Source organism: Rhinatrema bivittatum, chromosome 7, assembly GCF_901001135.1.
Source record: "Rhinatrema bivittatum chromosome 7, aRhiBiv1.1, whole genome shotgun sequence".
Classification (NCBI taxonomy): Eukaryota; Metazoa; Chordata; class Amphibia; order Gymnophiona; family Rhinatrematidae; genus Rhinatrema; species Rhinatrema bivittatum.
Window position 1 is genome coordinate 133,278,754 of NC_042621.1, and position 18,644 is coordinate 133,297,397.

Genomic DNA, 18,644 nt, shown 5'->3' on the forward strand with positions numbered 1-18,644 from the left:
ACTGTACGGAGCGGAAGTAGCCACAGAGGCATTCACGGAGCGGGATGCCAGTGGCCAGTAGTTAGTGTTCCACCTTCACGAAGCGGAAGGATGGAGGGCTGCTATCTCCAAATAAATAAATAAATAAATAAATAAATAAATAAATAAATAAAACAAACAAACAAAAAAATAAAAACAGGGGTGGGTAAGAGTATGGGGCAAGGGTGTGGCCTGCTTGTTACAGCGGTTGCTACCCCTAATTGAGCTGGATGTCACTTGGATGCAGATACGGCGCTGTTCTCTAAATTGGTGGTGGGGTGGAGGGGAATTAGGGCTGGAGGGTACTGGAAGCCAATAGTAACAGATGGGAGAGAGAAAAAGGGAAAAAAAATGGATAAAGTGCATAGCTTGCTGGGCAGACTAGATGGGCCGTTTGGTCGTCTTCTGCCGTCATTTCTAGGTTTCTAGGGGTTCCTGGCATATAGGTCATCATGCCAACATATATGATGGATGTCTTGTAAAAGAGGGCAGGGTGCTTTCAAGAGTGGGATGAGTGAAGACTAAACTCCCTTTATTGGGGATGCAGGGCATGTGATGTAGTGATGAAGCCCTTCTGTATATCAAATGAGGCTTCTTTTTGCCCAGTGATCCTTTCTGCTCTGGCCAGTGAAAAGAGATTGCAAGTTAGAGAGACCATGTCAGCAATGTAAGGGTTGCAGGTTGTCTGGTGTGCGTAAGGCTAGGGTGTGCTTGGCCAGTGTCCTATCCATACTGTCCTTTCATGGGCAGAACAGTTGTAAGTAAAGGAGAATGAAAAATATATAGATGCTCAAATATATTTTCTTAAATGTTGGCAAGTTGGCTTTCAAGTTAGCAAGTTCGTTCTGCATTGCAGCTTGTGAATCTTTGGTGATATTTTTTTTTTTTTTATCATAGTAGTAAGCAATTTGGTGTGCATGCTGGCATTGTGTCGTTCCCCCCCCCCCCCCCCCCCCCCCCCCCCCCCTTGATTTTTATGTGGCGGACTTATAAGTGAGGCAGAGAATAAGCAAATTAAGCAGGCTTGCGACTTAAAAGTGAGCATTTGTTTTTGGTTTCTTGCCCTTTCCCCCCTGCATGCTGACACCATAACCCACCCAAGCTTATTGCCATTTCCCCCTCCCTTTTCGTTTTGGGAATGGATGTCATCTAAGTGACTTTGCAGGTTAGAGAAGGGATAATGATGTATATCCACATTGTAATGAGTATGCGTTGAACAGCCCCAAATGCCTCATATGCTCATTACCAACCATTGTGCTGCTATTTGACCTTCTGCAAGTCTAGGCCCAAGTTTTGAATTACATTTTTTAAGGATTCATCCAGCCTTCCCAAACAGCCATTGGCCATGGCCTCCTTTCCAACCTTAAACTGGGTGAATGGACCTCTGTGTGATCACTGTGTACTGTGATTCTGTTTACTGTAGAATATTACGTATGTTTTCAATCTGAGATATTTATGAGAGCATATTCCTTGTGTAATCCATCACCATATTAACAGAATTGACATTCTGTTTTCATTTTGAGAACTATGCCCATGTAAATTAAAGGACCTTCATAGGAAGGACAGATTGGCATTTCTTACACCTCAGACTTGTGCAATTATGTGCGTGCAGAACTTTGCTCATAATCCCAATTCCCTCCATAAACCCACAGGAAACCAAACCCTCTCCATCTGTTCCTCCCATTGTGGAGATTCTTTACTATTTTTCTCTAATTTTCTAAAGGTCCTGGTGATTCTTTCTACAATTTTTAAAATAGATGAAAATGAATCTGTGGCAGTACAAATCTACCAAGTTTAATTGACATGTAATATTTATATAGAGAAAAAAATCACATGGGAGAAAACCACACTTCGAAGAGGATCTCAGTGGGCAGACTCAAAATCCAATAATTACATTCAATCTTATATAATATTTCTAAACACAAGATCAGCATGATAAAACAAAACATTAAAAGAATTTTATCTTGACCAATTAGTTACATTTCTAAATTTTATTTAAATAACACAGGTTTTAGGTCCTGATTAATCAACATGTCAGCATGACCTAGGTTCTAATTGCAATTTCCTACAAACACAACACATTTTATTACTGATAGGAAAAGATCACACATTATATATTTTCTTGTCCATGGACCCAAAAAGTCTACTGATGTATAATCTTGTACAAATTTGTTTACATATCTTTCATTCTTATTATAATCTAAATAGTAGCTTCTATCTTTGTTCATAGCAGGCATACTAAGCATAGCATAAATCAGGAAAGAACATAATAAGCTAAAGTGAATTATATTCAACTACATTGAACAGAGAGATACAGTAAAACTTTTGACTTCCTCACCACCTCAACCCCCCCCTTCCCCAAACCTAAATGCCCCCAGGATGGTGCTGCACTAGATTTCTTAGACATCAGAATACACTATAGGCACAAAAAAAAGGAAATTGTAGCAGTACATATAAAAGTAGATCCATATGCTTTTTATGAATAATTTAGAACCTCACTTCTAGCTCTTGCTGGGAGGCTTTGATTATAAGGTTCCCAAGTACCTTTAAACAATTTTCTGTGTGTTAAAAATTTACCACAGGCTAGGTTAACCATTTGCATAATGTCATGCAAAAAATTCTACCATCTCCAATAAAGGGAGGGTCAGTGTCTTGCCAGGCGCCTAGGATGGATTTTCCCCCCACTAAGAATGCTTTCTGGGTAAATCACCGATGTCCTGCTCCTCGTATTGGTAATTGGGAGAAATCATCAAACACAGCATTTAGGAAAGTTGCACCTGTCGTCCAACCAATCCACCTAGATATTGAAAAATCTTCTGCCACTAGGTTTGTATGGATGTACAGTATCAAAAACATGAGTTAGCATGCCCCACTCAGTTGTGCATTTAGAGCATCTGTCTGTGTCTGCAATCCCCATTTTGTACGCTTGGGGCTGCGAGGTGTAGGCCCTGGGCAAAACTTTAAATTGCATTTCCCTAAACAATACGAATACTGTAAGCTTACCAGTTCTAAGAAATGATTTTTTTCAAAGATTCTGGGGTTGGAGCAACATCATCGACTAAGTATAAAGTCGTAAATACCTACAAATCACTGAAATGTTTAAAACTCTCTCCTCAGGTTCAGTTTCCAAGTCTTGTATAACTATGTCCCTCGGAATGCTGATGAGCTAGAGCTTCGGATAGGGGACGTGGTGGATGTGATGGAAAAGTGCGATGATGGTTGGTTTGTGGGTAAGGATATTTATGGTCATATAATATTTTGCTATAAAAGCAATCAGGAAAATACATTTGCCAGTTCCAAAATATACTTTAAAGATAAATTTCTTGCAGGCTTTTACTATTACTGTTTGCATTTCCTCCAGTGGTTGCTGGTAGGTCAAAGTGTAGGTGGTACAACGAGCGCTGTTGTCATTTGCCTAGCCTTATCCTCTCTCTCTCGGTTCCACTCTCCACTCTTACCCCTCTATTGCTGCCTCCCACCCTAGACTCTCTTCACCTCTCCATTATCCCTTACTATCAACCTTCTCCATTATATTTTTGGATCTCTGGTCGTTTATTTTTGGTGGTGCGACTTATCCCACTGCACTTACATATGAGCCCCTGCAATTTCTTTTAGTTGTTCTGCCTGGCAGCCTGTACAGCCTATAAAAACTGTGTTCCTAAAGTCTAGGATCAGTGTGTAACAGACAAAATGCACACACACATAAACCCCCACACACAAAGATTTTTACTAGTGATTTATATTTATTTTTGTTTAGACTTACTATTTGCCCAATCACATCAAAGATGCTTTGATGGTAACTTTAAAATGAGCGTGTGTGCGCCCACATGTGCAAATGTACATGAGCTGCTCGTGCTTGGCCCAGATATGAGCCTTTTAACGCAAGCAGCACTTTTAAAATTCACCCCTTAGTGGGGTACAGCAAGCAAAACATCACAAATGATGTTTAATCAAAGTAAAAAAAAGCAATAATAAAATTATATAATCAATCAGCATCCACACAAATATAGAATTAATATAACAACCCAGTACCTCAAAATAACTGCATAGGGGATAACCTAAAAAATATCTCGCTGTAGCAAATCAGGAAAAGGCCTGCTGAAACAGCCAGATTTTTACATGTTTCTGAAAATGGAGATAATCTGTGTAATGTGTAGCTACCAAACAGGCCAATACAGTACAGTGCGCTCCGACGGAGTGCACTATTAGCCTGTCATTGGATGCGCGTTTTCCCTTACCCCTTATTCAGTAAGGGGCGGAAAATGCGCGTCCAACCCGCCGAACCTAATAGCGCCCTCAACATGCAAATGCATGTTGATGGCCCTATTAGGGATCCGCGCACGATTCAAAAAGTAAAATGTGCAGCCAAGCTGCACATTTTACTTTCAGAAATTAGCGCCGACCCAAAGGTCGGCGCTAATTTCTTCCAGCACCGGGAAAGTGCACAGAAAAGCAGTAAAAACTGCTTTTCTGTGCACCCTCCGACTTAATATCATGGCGATATTAAGTCGGAGGTCCCGAAGAGTAAAAAAAAGTTTAAAAAAAAAATAAATTTGAATTTGGCCCGCAGCCATCGGGCTGAAAACCGGACGCTCAATTTTTCTGGTTTCCGAGCCTGTGGCTGTCAGCGGGCTTGAGAACCGACGCCGGCAAAATTGAGTGTCGGCTGTCAAACCCGCTGACAGCCGCCGCTCCTGTCAAAAAGGAGGCGCTAGGGACGCGCTAGTGTCCCTAGCGCCTCCTTTTGCCCGTTTTTACCACCGGGCCTAATTTAAATACTGAATCGCGCGCGCTGGGTGAGCGGGCATTTGCCCGCTCTCCTGCGGACTTTACTGTATCGGCCTGAAAGGAAGGCACTTCCAGATAGTAGAGGCCACACAATTAAGACCTCTGATGTGTAGCAAAAAGATGTCCAAAAAGGGGAGCCCAATGAAATAATTTCTAACAAAGTGGTAAACCAGCAGTAACAAAGGTATATATGCTGGATAAGATGCAAGGTGTCAGCAAGCCTGTCGGTGTGTCCTCCATCACACAGATCACTCTGTCAGTTCGATCATTCACCTATATCAATTATAAAAAGTACAGTCTGAATTGTATAAAAATCTCTAATACTATAGTATGTAAGTTAGATAGTTCAGCCCAACAGTGCAACATGTAATGAACTGATTCGTAGGCCTACATTAATAGTCTTGGCTTCTAATAAAGATATTACCATCAAGCCTGCCGATAAGGGCAGGGCAGTAGTTCTCATTATATGCGAGATACATAGTCAATTGGATAATGTGAAATTTTACAACAAAATTGATTTTGATCCTTCACCAGGCCTTCAGCAAAAGATTCAAACACTCCTTTCGATGGCTAAGCAATCTGGATTCTGGACACCTAAGGAAATTTTGTTTTACAAGTCAATTCCCCTCGCACCCCAGTTATCTATGGTGTTCCAAAGATACATAAAATTTTGGTCAAACTGCCACTTAGACCAATTGTATCTGCTAATGGGTCTCTCTTAGAACCTTTGGCCCAATATATCGATACTTTCCTACAACCTCATGTGTGTCAAACAACATCACATGTACAGGATACAGCACATATGCTTAAGAAGCTTTCGGGCTTTCATGACCTCACAACCAAAATGTTTTTAGTCAGCTTGGATATCGAAACATTCTATACCAACATACCACAACAATCAGTGATACAGATTGTATCAGAAGTTTTATCTAAACGTGAACTTCCTGCGCGTGTTCCATCTGACTTTTTAATATCCTTATCAAAATTGGTTTTATGTAACAATTTTTTTCAGTTTGGCACAGAGTTTTTTCATCAGATACATGGGGTGGCCATGGGATCTCCCATGGTCCCCGATGTAGCTAAACTCTATGTATCCAAATTCAGGGAGGCTTCAATATACACACAATCATTTTTTCACCATATTAAATTATGGTCCAGGTATAATCGATGACATTTTTTTTATTTTGCAGTGGTTAAATCAACAAAACATGCATTTAAAATTCACCATGACATATCATCAATTTCAATTATCATTTTTTGACATTTTGATCTGCAAAACAGATCAAATGACCTTGTTCCGTAAGAAAACAGATCGTAATAATTTTTTGCATTTCGAAAGCTTCCACCCAAGCCTTTCAAAAATGGATTACCTGTGGGCCAGTTTTTTCGTCTTAGGCACCTTTGTTCTGATGAAGATGATTTCCGAGTGCAATCTGCAGACTTGTTCTCCCGATTCCATGCACGAGGGTACCCCCACAAAGGTTTTGAAAAGAGCATTCACCCCAGCACGCTTTTCTGATAGACAACAATTGCTTCAGTACAAAACCAAATCTACCACTCAGCAATTGGTCTGCATTTTAAAGTTTTCCAATAATGCGGATAGAATAAAAAATATTATCAGGAAACATTGGCACGTCTTGAACTGGCATCATATCTTCAAGCAACCACCTTTATTTTCATAATGAACAGGGTGCCAACATTAAACAATGGCTGATCAGACCTCAAATACCCACGACACAACCTTCCCAAACAGACATTCAAGGGCATACTCTGTCATAATTGTGACTTTTGTGCCACCACCATGACAGGAATACGATGGCATCCACCAAACGCAGACATGGTAGTTAACAGACATAATACCACTGTAGATCCTGCAGTGTCTATGTGATACAATGTCCTTGTCAGCAATTATATGTGGGGAGGACCTCGCGACCTATTAAGACCTATTTGATTGAACATAGGAGCCGTATTTTCACTGGGGATGAACATGCACCAATAGTTTCACACTGTCTACAATATAACCATCCTTTCCAGGACCTATGATGGACGGTCATTGAGACCATTCAATTTTCATTCAGGGGTAGTGATAATAAGTCACAACTTAATTGCAGAGAAAGTTAGTGGATTTATAAGTTGGCGTCTGTTTTTCCATCTGGGATGAATGAAAAAATAGATTAGAAGTTATAATAAGTTCACATAATTGTTAATGTGAACTGTTTTGATACCTCAGTTTTTACATTATTTATTGCATGGTTTCCTTCATTCTGTTTATCTTCATGGCTTTCTTTATCCATTTTTTTTCTCACTTGCTTCCCACTATTCTTAGTATCTAGTTTGGTTGGGTTTCTGTACCTCTTGTATTCACTTTCCATATACCCCGCTCAGATTACAACGAGCTGTTCACTGCTGAGCAGGCACGCAAGCATCATTGCTACAAATCGCTTACTTTCGCGCTGTTTTTTCTTTAAAATCACAGACATTTCCTTTCACTGCTGGCAATGCTGTTCTCATGTCTTTAATAACATTTTATAATGCTGTAAGTATAAGTTTTATAAGTTTTTTTAGGTTTTTTGCATTGCATCCCAATTCTCAGAACAAGTTAGTGTTCATTCCGCTTGTTATTTGTTCTCTTTAAACCTTTTTTTGAAGTGGTTTATTAGCATTTTCCCCTCTGCCGCAGTGTCACTTTAAATTTAAGCGGCATCCACAATAAGTGGTCTATGAGTGTTTCTTCTCCTGTTGTAGTGTCGCTTTAAACTTTAGCGACTTCCACAATAAGTAAATCGTTTTGGATTTTTTATTCGTTTGTGTCCTCATCTTCTTTCTCTTGGGCTCAAGGTATTGGTTATATTTTTTTCTCAATGACAGCTTTTGGTTTTTGTTCAGTTTGAGTACCATGCACCGCTGTGGGGTTTTCTTGCATTTCTCTCTGTGTTTCACTATTCAGAATGGGGTAGATTTTCAAATACCGCGAATAGGCGTACTTTTGCTGGCGCATCAGGCGCCAGCAAAAGTACGCGGGATTTTAGTAGATACGCGCGTAGCCGCGCAAATCCTGGATCGGCGCGTGCAAGGCTATCTATTTCGTATAGCCAGCGCGCGCCGAGCCGCGCAGCCTACCCCCGTTCCCTCCGAGGCCGCTCCGAAATCGGAGCGGCCTCGGAGGGAATCCTCTAACGCCCTCCCCTCACCTTCCCCTCCCTTCCTCTACCTAACCCACCCGCCCGGCCCTGTCTACACCCCCCCCCTTACCTTTCTCCGGGGATTTACGCCTCCCAGAGGGAGGCGTAAATCCCCGTGCGCCAGCGGGCCTGTTGCGTGCCGGGACGCGACCTGGGGGCGGGTACGGAGGGCGCGGCCACGCCCCCATACCCGCCCCCAAAACTCTGTTGACATGCCCCCTAAACACCGCGACGACCGGGCCCGCCCCCCTCGGAGAACCCCGGGACTTACGCGAGTCCCGGGGTTCTGCGCGCGCCGGTAGGGCCTATGTAGAATAGGCTCACCGGCGCGCAGGGCCCTGCTCGCCTAAATCTGCCCGGTTTTGGGCAGATTTAGGCGAGCAGGGCTCTGAAAATCTGCCCCAATGGAATTTCACATCTGTGGGTTTCTTCCTTTTTTTTTCGCTCTGGGGCTCTAGCTCATGCTTTTTCTCATGTTTCATACTCTTTTAATAGTATTTTAATTCATTTTACGTCTGTGCCATGATCTTCATCTTGCATATATTTTCTTCTCATGAACATCCCACTTTTTCAACGTAGTATTTATAATGGGTTCAGTATTTTTTTCATTTTATCTGTGCATGGTTTCTCAGACATTATTTCTTCCAGTCTACGTTTGAGGTTTAATATTTTTCATAAGATGTGTTTCAGATTTATATCTGCCATATCCTTTCTCTATTTTCACAGAATACCAGGTTGTATTGTTCTTCATGGAACATTGGTATTCCGCATGAGGAAGGAAGATATTGATCCTTCCAAAACATTGCAATGGCGGCGTTTAAAGGAAGAGGTTAACTCATGTTTAAAAGCAGAGATTTACTTTGGACATTTCTTGATAGTTCCACTGAGGTCTTTATCTCCCAGTACCCAAGCACACAGAGTGAAGTGCATTTTGTTTATAAAACAAATGACTGATGATTATAACTATTAGCACATAGGGGGTTATTTCAATTGTCCCCCGACTTTCACAAGGGTTCATTGAGCAGTATTTGATGTGCTGGTACCTGTGCTATAAGTCTGATGGTCATTCAAAATTAAAAATTGACAAACTTCGTATTTTTTCCATTCTGTTGGTTCTCATGGTTACGTATCTGGACTGTGCTATGAAATGAGATCTTTATTTTTGACACTGATATTATTCTTACACTTCTGGGTTCTTTTGATTATTATAAAATTATACTGGGCATAATTTGTACATAATTAGCCCTCTTACCCTTCCCACTCTGTCTTCAATCCCAAGAATGTAATTTATTGCTCATTGTACTAAACATGTACTAAACCCAAAGTAAAGCAATGCACTAAGCCTAAGACACTTTAATATAGATTTGTGCATTTGTTTTGAATGAATGGGCAAAAGGCAAGAGTTCATACCATTTTTGGTTCATATGAACGTTAAGATCGGAAAATTAGCCTTGGACAAAAATACCCCAAATTTATAATCACACGTTAAAGAAAAAGGTGCCTCTGGATCTGACGCCAGGGCCCAGCCAACTGCCGGGTGCCAAGGCCCAAAGCCTAGGCCTGGGTCTGACGCTAGGGCCTGACCAAGGCGGGTGCTGTAGCTAAGGCCTGGGCCCGAGGCTGGGTCCCTTTGCTGGGGATTGACAGAGGGTCCTGGCTCAATCTCAGTCACTGAGGCCTAGGCCCAGGCCTGTCTGGTCCCATTGCAGAGGCCCAGAAGCAGCCCTTCCAGTATCTTTTTGTTTTTTTTTTCTTGATCCACTGACTAAAATTGAGACCTCTGTCCATAGGATGCATTACTGTAATGTCATTACAGCATCTTCTTCCCAAGCAGATGGCACCATTTTGTTGAAAGGCAGTAGTATGTCTGTTCAGAAAAATTGGTGCCATTCACTCTGGAGGAAGGCACTGCAGAGATATCACTGCAGCACATCCCCAGCAGAGGATGTTTTTATTTGCTGGATCAAGAAAGAAGAACCTGGCAGGCCTGCAGCTGGGCCTGGGTCTGCTAGGCCAAGCCCTGGTCACAGGACTTGACGTAAGCCCAGGTATCGGTGGCAGGAGCCAGCCTCTGTCCTCATCAGCGGGACCTAGTGTTGAACCTGTGACTAGGTCTGGGCCCTGTCCTCTCTTTCTTTTACAATGAGTAAATAGGGCCTTCCCCCTTTGTCTTCATTGTAAAATTAAAAACGAATGAAATGAATTAACAAATATATATTTTTTTTAAACAAATTGAGGTGCCTACAAAATTAATTATTGAACCAAAACATTTTCTCCCTCTGCACATCCCTACTTTATTACATCAGCCTATTAATGACTAAACCTACACACCAAGTAGGAACGGTTACTTTCATACCAACATGCGAGCACACTTTATTTATTTATTATAACGACATTCACTGGGGTATATCACATCGGTTTACATGTAAACAAAGGAGTATAATAGGATGAGAAGTCTTATTATTTAACAATGAACAGCATGGAAACTCGTAGCAACTAATATTTGCGAAACATGACAAACTTATGCTTAAATTAACAGTGTAACAGTAGTGAACTAAGGAGAATAGGTAATTAAATTATGCTTAAGCTTATTAGGTTATTCTTACTAAGTTGTACCAGATATACTTATTAAGTTGTACCAGATACGCAGCCATTTTATAACTTGCACGCATGTTATAAAATAGTTTGACTGCAGCACATGTATGCCCAACTTTAAGTGGGCGTGCGCCTATTTATTTATTTATTTATTTAAAATCTTTTCTATACAGTCATTAAGTTATATACCATCACAACGGTTTACGCATAGGCACATAAATTCAGTAGGTGAATGTGTACAATGGTACATTCTAACAAGTGCCAAAGTGTTCGGTTATATCATGTCTAATTAAAAACTTGTTTGAAGGGTCAGTTAGATTTGACCATATATACATGCAAGTTACTTCTTTACAGGTATAATTCTCATGTTCTGCGTAATACTATTAAGTTAGCTGTGAGATACACAAATACCTTTTGTAATGCATGTGTTGAGAGCATTACTGTGTGCTTGGTGTTCTTCTGCCTGTGCCTGCATACTTTCTATTCTCCGCTCTCTTTGTAGAATGCTTGTTTAAAAAAAAGTTTAAAAACCTGGCTTTTTAAAGGTTTTGAGGTTTCTTTGTAATCTGATCTCTAGTGGCATAGTGCTCCAGAGAGTAGGACCTGCTAAGGATAGAGCCCTTTCTCTTACTTGGGTTAGTTTCATTGTTCTTACTGAGGGAATGGTTAGGAGTGCTTTGTTAGCTGATCTTAGATTTCTATGTGGGATGTGTACCCATAATGCATGTTCAGCCAGTCTGCTTTTTCATCATGTATTAATTTATGTATTGTACACAGGGCTTTGTATTGTATTCTGTGTTCTATGGGTAACCAGTGTAATTGTGCTAGAGTTTCCATGATGTGGTCCCTCCTTTTACCAGTTAGTATTCTAGCTGCTGTGTTTTGTAGAATTTGAAGTGGTCTTAATGTTGTATTCGGAAGTCCTAGTAACAGTGCATTACAGTAGTCCGTACTTGAGAAACTTAGTGCCTGGATCACTGTCCTAAAGTTTACTGGTGTTAGTAGGGGTTTTAGTTTCCTGAGAATCATGAGTTTTGCTTAGCCTTCTTTTACCTTTAATGATATGTGCTGTTTTAGATTGATTTCTGGGTCCATTATTACTCCTAGGTTCCTTACTCTTACAGCTAGTTCTATTTTTTAATTGTTTTTGAGTGTTATTGGTGTTTGAATGACCTCTATATTTTTCCGTTCTAAGTGTAGAAATTCTGTTTTTTCAGTGTTAATAATAAGTTCCATTTGGTTTAGCAGCTGTTTGATAATGTCTAGGTACATGTTAGCTAGGTTTAACGTTTTCTCTATAGTGTCTTCAATTGGTAGGATTAGTTGAATGTCGTCTGCATATATGAAATGATTGATGCCCAGTCCTGCTAGTAGATGGCATAAAGGCAGCATGCATATGTTAAATAGAGTTGCGGATAAGGCTGATCCTTGCGGTACTCCTGTTTCGAGATTCAATTTTTCTGATATTGTGTCTTTGATCTGAACTTGAAAGAATCTGTTTAGATATGAGCTGAACCAGTTTAATGTTGTGCTGTGTAGCCCAATTTCTTCTAGTCTTTTAAGTAGACTACCTATGCGCAGAAAAGCTACCACGTAATTCAGGGAATTTTAAAAGGGGAACATATCCATGCCATTGCCAGTTTCACCAGTTCATCTACCAGTTCCCCCCTTTAACAGCTAGGTCCTCCAAACCCTCCTGGCTTACATTCCCCCCAGTTACCCCAAACTCTTAAAACCCCTCAGGTATGGCTATTTTTTTATTTTTTAAACTTACACCTCGTCCCCTAGCAGAAGTAAACTTAACACTGCAGGGGATCTGGGCATGTGCCCTGGCACGTAAGTATTTATGTGCACATCTCTTGAGCGTGCTGCAAAACACCCAGCTCACACCCTGCCCCTTTTTTTTGAGAACTTTTGAGACGTGCACGCAGTGGGAAGATGCACGTGCATCTGAGAGGCTTTTAAAATTCTCTTGGCGCACAGGAGTCCATCTGGTGCCTTATCCCCCAACTGAGGCACACGCTGGGCTTTTAAAATTCACCTCTAAGTGTGGATGTCAGAGACACAGTGCAATTTGGACACAACTGAGCTTTCTTCAGTGTTTTGGGTGCCTAAATTGGCCATAGCTTACTACGCCAGGCAGTTGACATCTTATTGTATATTTTATGTAATTGTCCAATCTAATTTCGAGATGGAGATGAGGACATATAATAATGATTCAAAATCTGTCCAGTGTTTGTATATGCATAAAACGTATGCATTGAATTCTCATTTAGACACAGGCCAATTTTCAAAAAAAGCTGCTGGGTGGCAAAGATAACTGGTTAATGTTCACTGGTATTCTTCAGGTGAAATTTCAGCTGAACCTAATCGGTTAGGGGTGAATTTTCAAAGCCCGACACATGCCAAAGCCAGGAGATACGCGCGGAAATCGGGCTGGCACACACCGAGTGGATTTAAAAAGCGTCCGCATATGTACACAAAATTTTTTTTTTAAGGAGCAGGGGGCATGGGCGTTCCAGGGTTTATGAACGAAACCAGCGTGTAAATACTTACAAGTGCGCGGTGGGGTCCCCTTCCATGTAACTTTCCTTCTGCTGTGGATGGTGTGTAAGTCTTAAAACAAAAAAAAATAGGCTAGTCAGCAGGGTTTTAAGGGTTGGGGCTAACAGGGTAAAAGGGAGGCTGATTCACTAGGGTGGTTAGGAAGTCCTATGCTTTGTCTGGGTGAACTGAGCAACTGGTAATTGCGAAGGTGCGCGGTCTACTAAGCTCCCCCCACTCCTTACGCGGTAGAGGCGGCATTTGCCCCCAACGTGCATGCATCCATGTAAAATTGTGTGTACATGTACGTGCATACAGCCAATTTTATACCATGCATGAATATACACTCATATGTTATAAAATGACTGCGTCCTTTGGCATGAGCCGGCGTACACGGGCACCCACATGCCGTTATCAAAGTTACTGTCCCTGGTTTTCAGCTGAAAATTTGACTAAATCTGGACAACCAAAATTTGACCATCTAGATTGGGGGCACTCTGTGGGTAGCTAGGGTTCTCCTCCAAACTTTGCCAGTTAGCGCTGAAAATCTGCACTAACTGCCTGCATTCTTTGAAAACTTCTTCCAGAACTAGTCACCCTCCTTCTCACAACCCAATAAATAGCAAAATAAATTGCTCTGAGCATCCTGCAAGGCACTTGATAAACAATTTTAAAACAGTACCCTGAGCAAACCTCCTTCCAGACACCAGATTATAGATATATATATATATATATATATATATAATCAGATTAATGTAATAATGAAGCACTAACAATAATATAGAATAAAAGCAATTTTTATTTAAATATGTAACAGTATCTTCAAATAGGCAAACGACATAAATAAAGATAAAACATACATAGTGACAAATATCAATTAACAAAAACCAAATGTAAAATAATAGGAGCTGATCAGAAGACTTTCAATAAGTTGTCTCCAATAAAACTCTTGAATATTTGTAAAGTTGTATCCATTCTAAACTTCCCAAAAATATATTGCTTGAATAAATGTGTGACTGTTGTCCCTCTCTCCGATAAAGGCCTCTGTTTCGCTAAAGATGCCTTCCTCAGGGGGACAAAGCTTAGCAAGTGTTTACAATAGACAGTGTGCTCCCTCCATTATGTTTAAATCACCTTATCGTTCATGGTTATAATGGGTTTCATCCTTACTGTTCCTTAGGGTTCAGCTCCTACCACAACTCTGTCTCTCGCTTGTCCAGTTTGTTCATCTTACAGATAGTAGTTTGATCTGTTTCTTCATGCTGTACCATCTGTCTGCATCTATAGCAGAGGCATCAGTGCATTTCCAAAGATGAGGGGTGCATTAACATGCAGTAATCAAAAGCTGCTCTCTGTACCTAAGGTCTCAGGATCTGTGGGCTTAGCAACTCTGTCTGGCAATGTCTGCCTGCTGTCTCACCGTGGCTGACGGTCACACAAAACAATGAAAATCTACGCCAAGTTATTTTTTGTAGGGTGGGCAAAATATATCTGTTAGGCCCTCTCCAGTGACAGGATACTCTCTCTGCCAGTATCTAAACCCACTGCAGAAGATACAAATCTTGTGGTTCCTAAAATTCCTTTACTGAAAAACTTGATAGAAGATTGACTGAATACATTTAGAACTTCCACCACATGAAGTGTACTTATCTAACTTTAATAGACAACATTCCACAGGTAAAATGAATATTCAGTCAGTCTCTCTTAGCTAGAAGACGTTCTCCTACAGTGACTCAGTTAGACCCTTTACTCAGGAGGGAAGAAATACAAGTTATGGGAAAGCCAGATCTTGTATTTCTTCTTCCCAGTATCAATAAGGAAGGACGATATCCCCAAATCCAAATCTTAAGTTGCAAATGTTAGTCCTCCCGACAGAACACCATGAGAATATTTCAGGCAGTATCAGAACCACAAGAAAGTTACTCATTTTCTTCTGGATTTTACTTTGGCTTCCTCCTTCAGTTTCTTAGCTGGAAACTCACTGAATCAAAATTATTGCCAAACTATGTTACTATACCGATTTCTATACGGTGATATGTTTCCAGAGAATGGCAGCTGGAAATTGGCAACACAATCCTTTGATAAAGTGTGAGGTATCTACATTTTATGGGGTGGAGGGGCTGGACTTCCTGGTATGATCTCGGCTCCATATCATTTGAGTCCATGCTAAACTAAACTGATAGGGGACTATTAATGACCATAAAGGTTTGTGCTGCTGTCAGCCCTACTGTGTATTATTGCATTGCTTTGACTCTTCGATAAATTCAGCTGACCCTGTGAAAAGTGCAGGGAACACCTTTAACAAACGTTCTCGTTTAATTGCAGGAACATGCAGAAGAACAAGAAATTTTGGTACTTTCCCTGGCAATTATGTGAAACCTCTGCATTTCTGAAGACCTCTGACATCTGCAAATGTGTCGCATCAGAGCCTACAAACACAAATACATGGCTTTCATTTCTGTTACATGAAGAAAACAAAAGGGATGTGTGCAGTTGTTATGTGTTACAGTATTAGATCGGGCATACAGACTTATCGATCGAGCATAATTCCTAATTTTTACTATGCGTTTTTCCTAACACTGCTTTTTTTTTTTTTTTTTAAACAAGACATGACAAGTCCAATACACGTATCTGGGATGATATTGGGAGAAGCAGCCAAACTCTGAAAAACAGATTTTGTATGCACGTAATCGATATAATTGAATATAAAATACAGTAGCTTTTGGGTACAATGTTTTAGCTTGATAAAGTTTGCAGATATCACATTACCTCCGATGTAGAACTACTACATGAAGAGTAGTAGTAGTAGTAGTAGTACAGTTAACGTTAACAATGAAAATATATTTCTGAAGGAATAGTGTTTTACACAGAAGCACTGTAAAACAAACAATGTTTATAGTATCACTGCAGGATCCAAGAGCAGAGAGAGAGTGGGGCCAGAGTACCTTCTGAGGTGTTATCTACAGGGATAAACAAGGTTGTAGCACCTGTGGTGTATATCACTAGTGGAAGTGTGAGGCGAGAACACATTCTGAGGTTATCTGTAAGAAAGAGCAAGGTTGAAATATATTCTAAGGTTCACCATACTGAGAAAGCAAGGCTGTAGGAATTTCTGAAAGTATAGTGGCTGCAAAAGAGCGAGGCTTGAACACCACCTGAGATGTATTCACCAGGAGACAATGAAATTGTGGCACATTCTGAGGTGTATCTGCAAAGAGGATGAAGGCCAGAATCTTTTCGGGGGGTATATCTGCACATTCCGAGGTGTATATGGTGGGGCAGAGCAAAACTGAAGTATGTTTTGATGTAACATTCGCATATCTCTGCACTATCCTAGCAGTGTATTTATTATAAGGCACACTGCTCTACTCTCCCAATCTGTGTTAACATCCCTACTTAGCTCCTACTGTATAACACAAGGCTTAACCTATTATAGTTCCAGCTGTTTACAATAGAGCCCATCCTGCTACAGCCCCAGCTGTTTAACACAGGGTTTATCCAGCTTTGGTGCCAGCTGAATAACACAGAGCTCACTTGCCTAGTATTTACCCTGCTACAGTCCCAACTGCATAATACAGGGCTCACTGCATACTGTCCTTTGAATTCTTTTAGAGAATTTTATTTTATTGCAAAACTTTTCAGACTTCCAACAGTTACCAAACCAAGAGCAAAACGTTTGACTATTTTGTCATTACTGAATTTATTTATTACTATAAGATACCTATTTTTATGCTGATGCTTTTATACAAAATAATTAACAGAATTTAGGGCTGGTAGCATGCTTTGCAATGTTTTCGTATATCAGCCGTGTTCACAAAGAAAAGGGCTCTTTGATAATTGTCTGGCAGCAGAAGACAGGACAAGAGAAAGTCCTTACTTTAGAAGTATCACTGTAAATATGTATATTTAACCTTGTACAGGACAGGAACGTTCCTTGTGTAGAAAGCATAATTTAAACAAAATGAGAAAAATACAGCAGTAATGAAAACATTTTTGCGTACTATTTAAATGAAGGAATTCCGTTTGCTATTACATGGAGACTCGAGCACAGAAAACTCACCCAGCTCACACTCTTGGTAATTTTTAATCCCTGAGTTGTGTTATTAATGGTTTATTGCTTTTGTCATTTCTGCAGCAATATTTAGAAGCTTAGAAGGGGAATACAACACTGCATATACCTAAGAAAGAGAACAGACTATTTCTAACATATACATTGAAAACATTTCTAACAGCTACTTTACTACACTCGCCTTATTTTTGTTGATTTTTTTTTTCTTCTTGCAGTGAATCATGGTAAAATATTCAAAATAAATATAGCACTGAATGATTCTTGGCTTCTTTTGTGCAGATTATTTTCATAGTTGATGTGTTATTATGTACGTTCTTCTTTTGCTAGCCAACAGCAAAGCCTCTTAGGATGGGCATTACCTTCTCCTATAGCAAAGAAAATTCACCAGTCTCCCCCCCCCCCCCCCCCCCCACAAATACCAACAACAGACTGAATACTCACAGTAGAAAGGTGGTAGCTATAATCGACACCCCCCTCCCCACACACACACACACACACATCATATTTCAAGCTGTTTCCTCCCACAGTCAGACTTTGGAGCATACAGATTGTCAAGGACTGTTAGTATTCTTGTCCAGGAAACATAAGCGAGAGATTCAGAGCAGAATCAGCTGGATAGCGTGAGTGGGCATATCATATTGCCTGCTCTCTAAAAGAAGGGCTGCAGGCTGGGTGGTGAGAGGAAGCTGGAGCAGTAGGTGAATGCTCTTCTTTCTGTGTATTAGGTGGCCAACTCCAGTCCTTGAGAGTTCATCGTATGCAAACCTATCTCATGCATATTCATTTTGGATAGTCTGAAAACCACACCGGTTTGTGGCTCTTGAGCAGCAGAATAGGCCCATCCCTGCTCTGTGTCAGGTCGATACTGTAACGTGCGGTTGAAGATTTCCCGTCTGTAACGTGCTGGGAGCGCACAATTCGGACGCGTAGGGCGATTCAGCGATACAGTCTCCAGTTTCACGCGTCCTTAGCGCGTCTTAAAACAGACGCATAACCCTTTCCGCACGCAGCATGTATATGATATGTAAATGAACGAATTAGCTGTATAATGAAGGAATTAGCTATTCCCCTCCGATACTGTGATGCGCGCTCAGATTATCTCCTTTGTAACCCGCTATTTTGCCGCGTCCTTAACCTGTTAGTTTACCGCTACCCTCTACTTGGTGTTCGAAAATTAAAACGGGAATAAAGTGTAAAAAATGGTGTAAAAAAAGTGTAAAAACATTGCTTACCTGCCCTGGCCCTGTCCGGTCTCCGGTGCAGCCCCAGTCCTGTCCCCTCCTCCAGAAGCAAAAAAAAAAAAAACAACCGAAAAAGTAGCAAGGCTCGGGCCTGCTACGGTAGTCCCTTCTCCTCTCCTCCTGATTTCGGCGCTCAAGGCGGCCGGGTGGGCGTGCATTCATCCAGGCAGAGGGAGCCGGCGGCGAAAGCAGCCTCCGGCTCCCTCT

The 18,644-nt window shown here is 40.9% G+C and overlaps 1 protein-coding gene across 2 annotated transcripts in view; it reads left to right on the forward strand.

Moving 5' to 3' along the window:
* The window catches only part of SORBS1 (sorbin and SH3 domain containing 1), a 376,150-nt gene extending 358,694 nt beyond the window's left edge, over positions 1 to 17,456 (forward strand). For both annotated transcript variants that reach the window (XM_029609159.1, XM_029609158.1), the window contains 2 exons: positions 3,136 to 3,248; positions 15,453 to 17,456. In XM_029609159.1, coding sequence (XP_029465019.1) covers positions 3,136 to 3,248; positions 15,453 to 15,520 — 181 coding nt within the window. In that variant the 3' untranslated portion in view covers positions 15,521 to 17,456. The remainder of the gene's footprint in view (positions 1 to 3,135; positions 3,249 to 15,452) is intronic.
* The last annotated feature ends 1,188 nt before the right edge of the window (positions 17,457 to 18,644 follow it).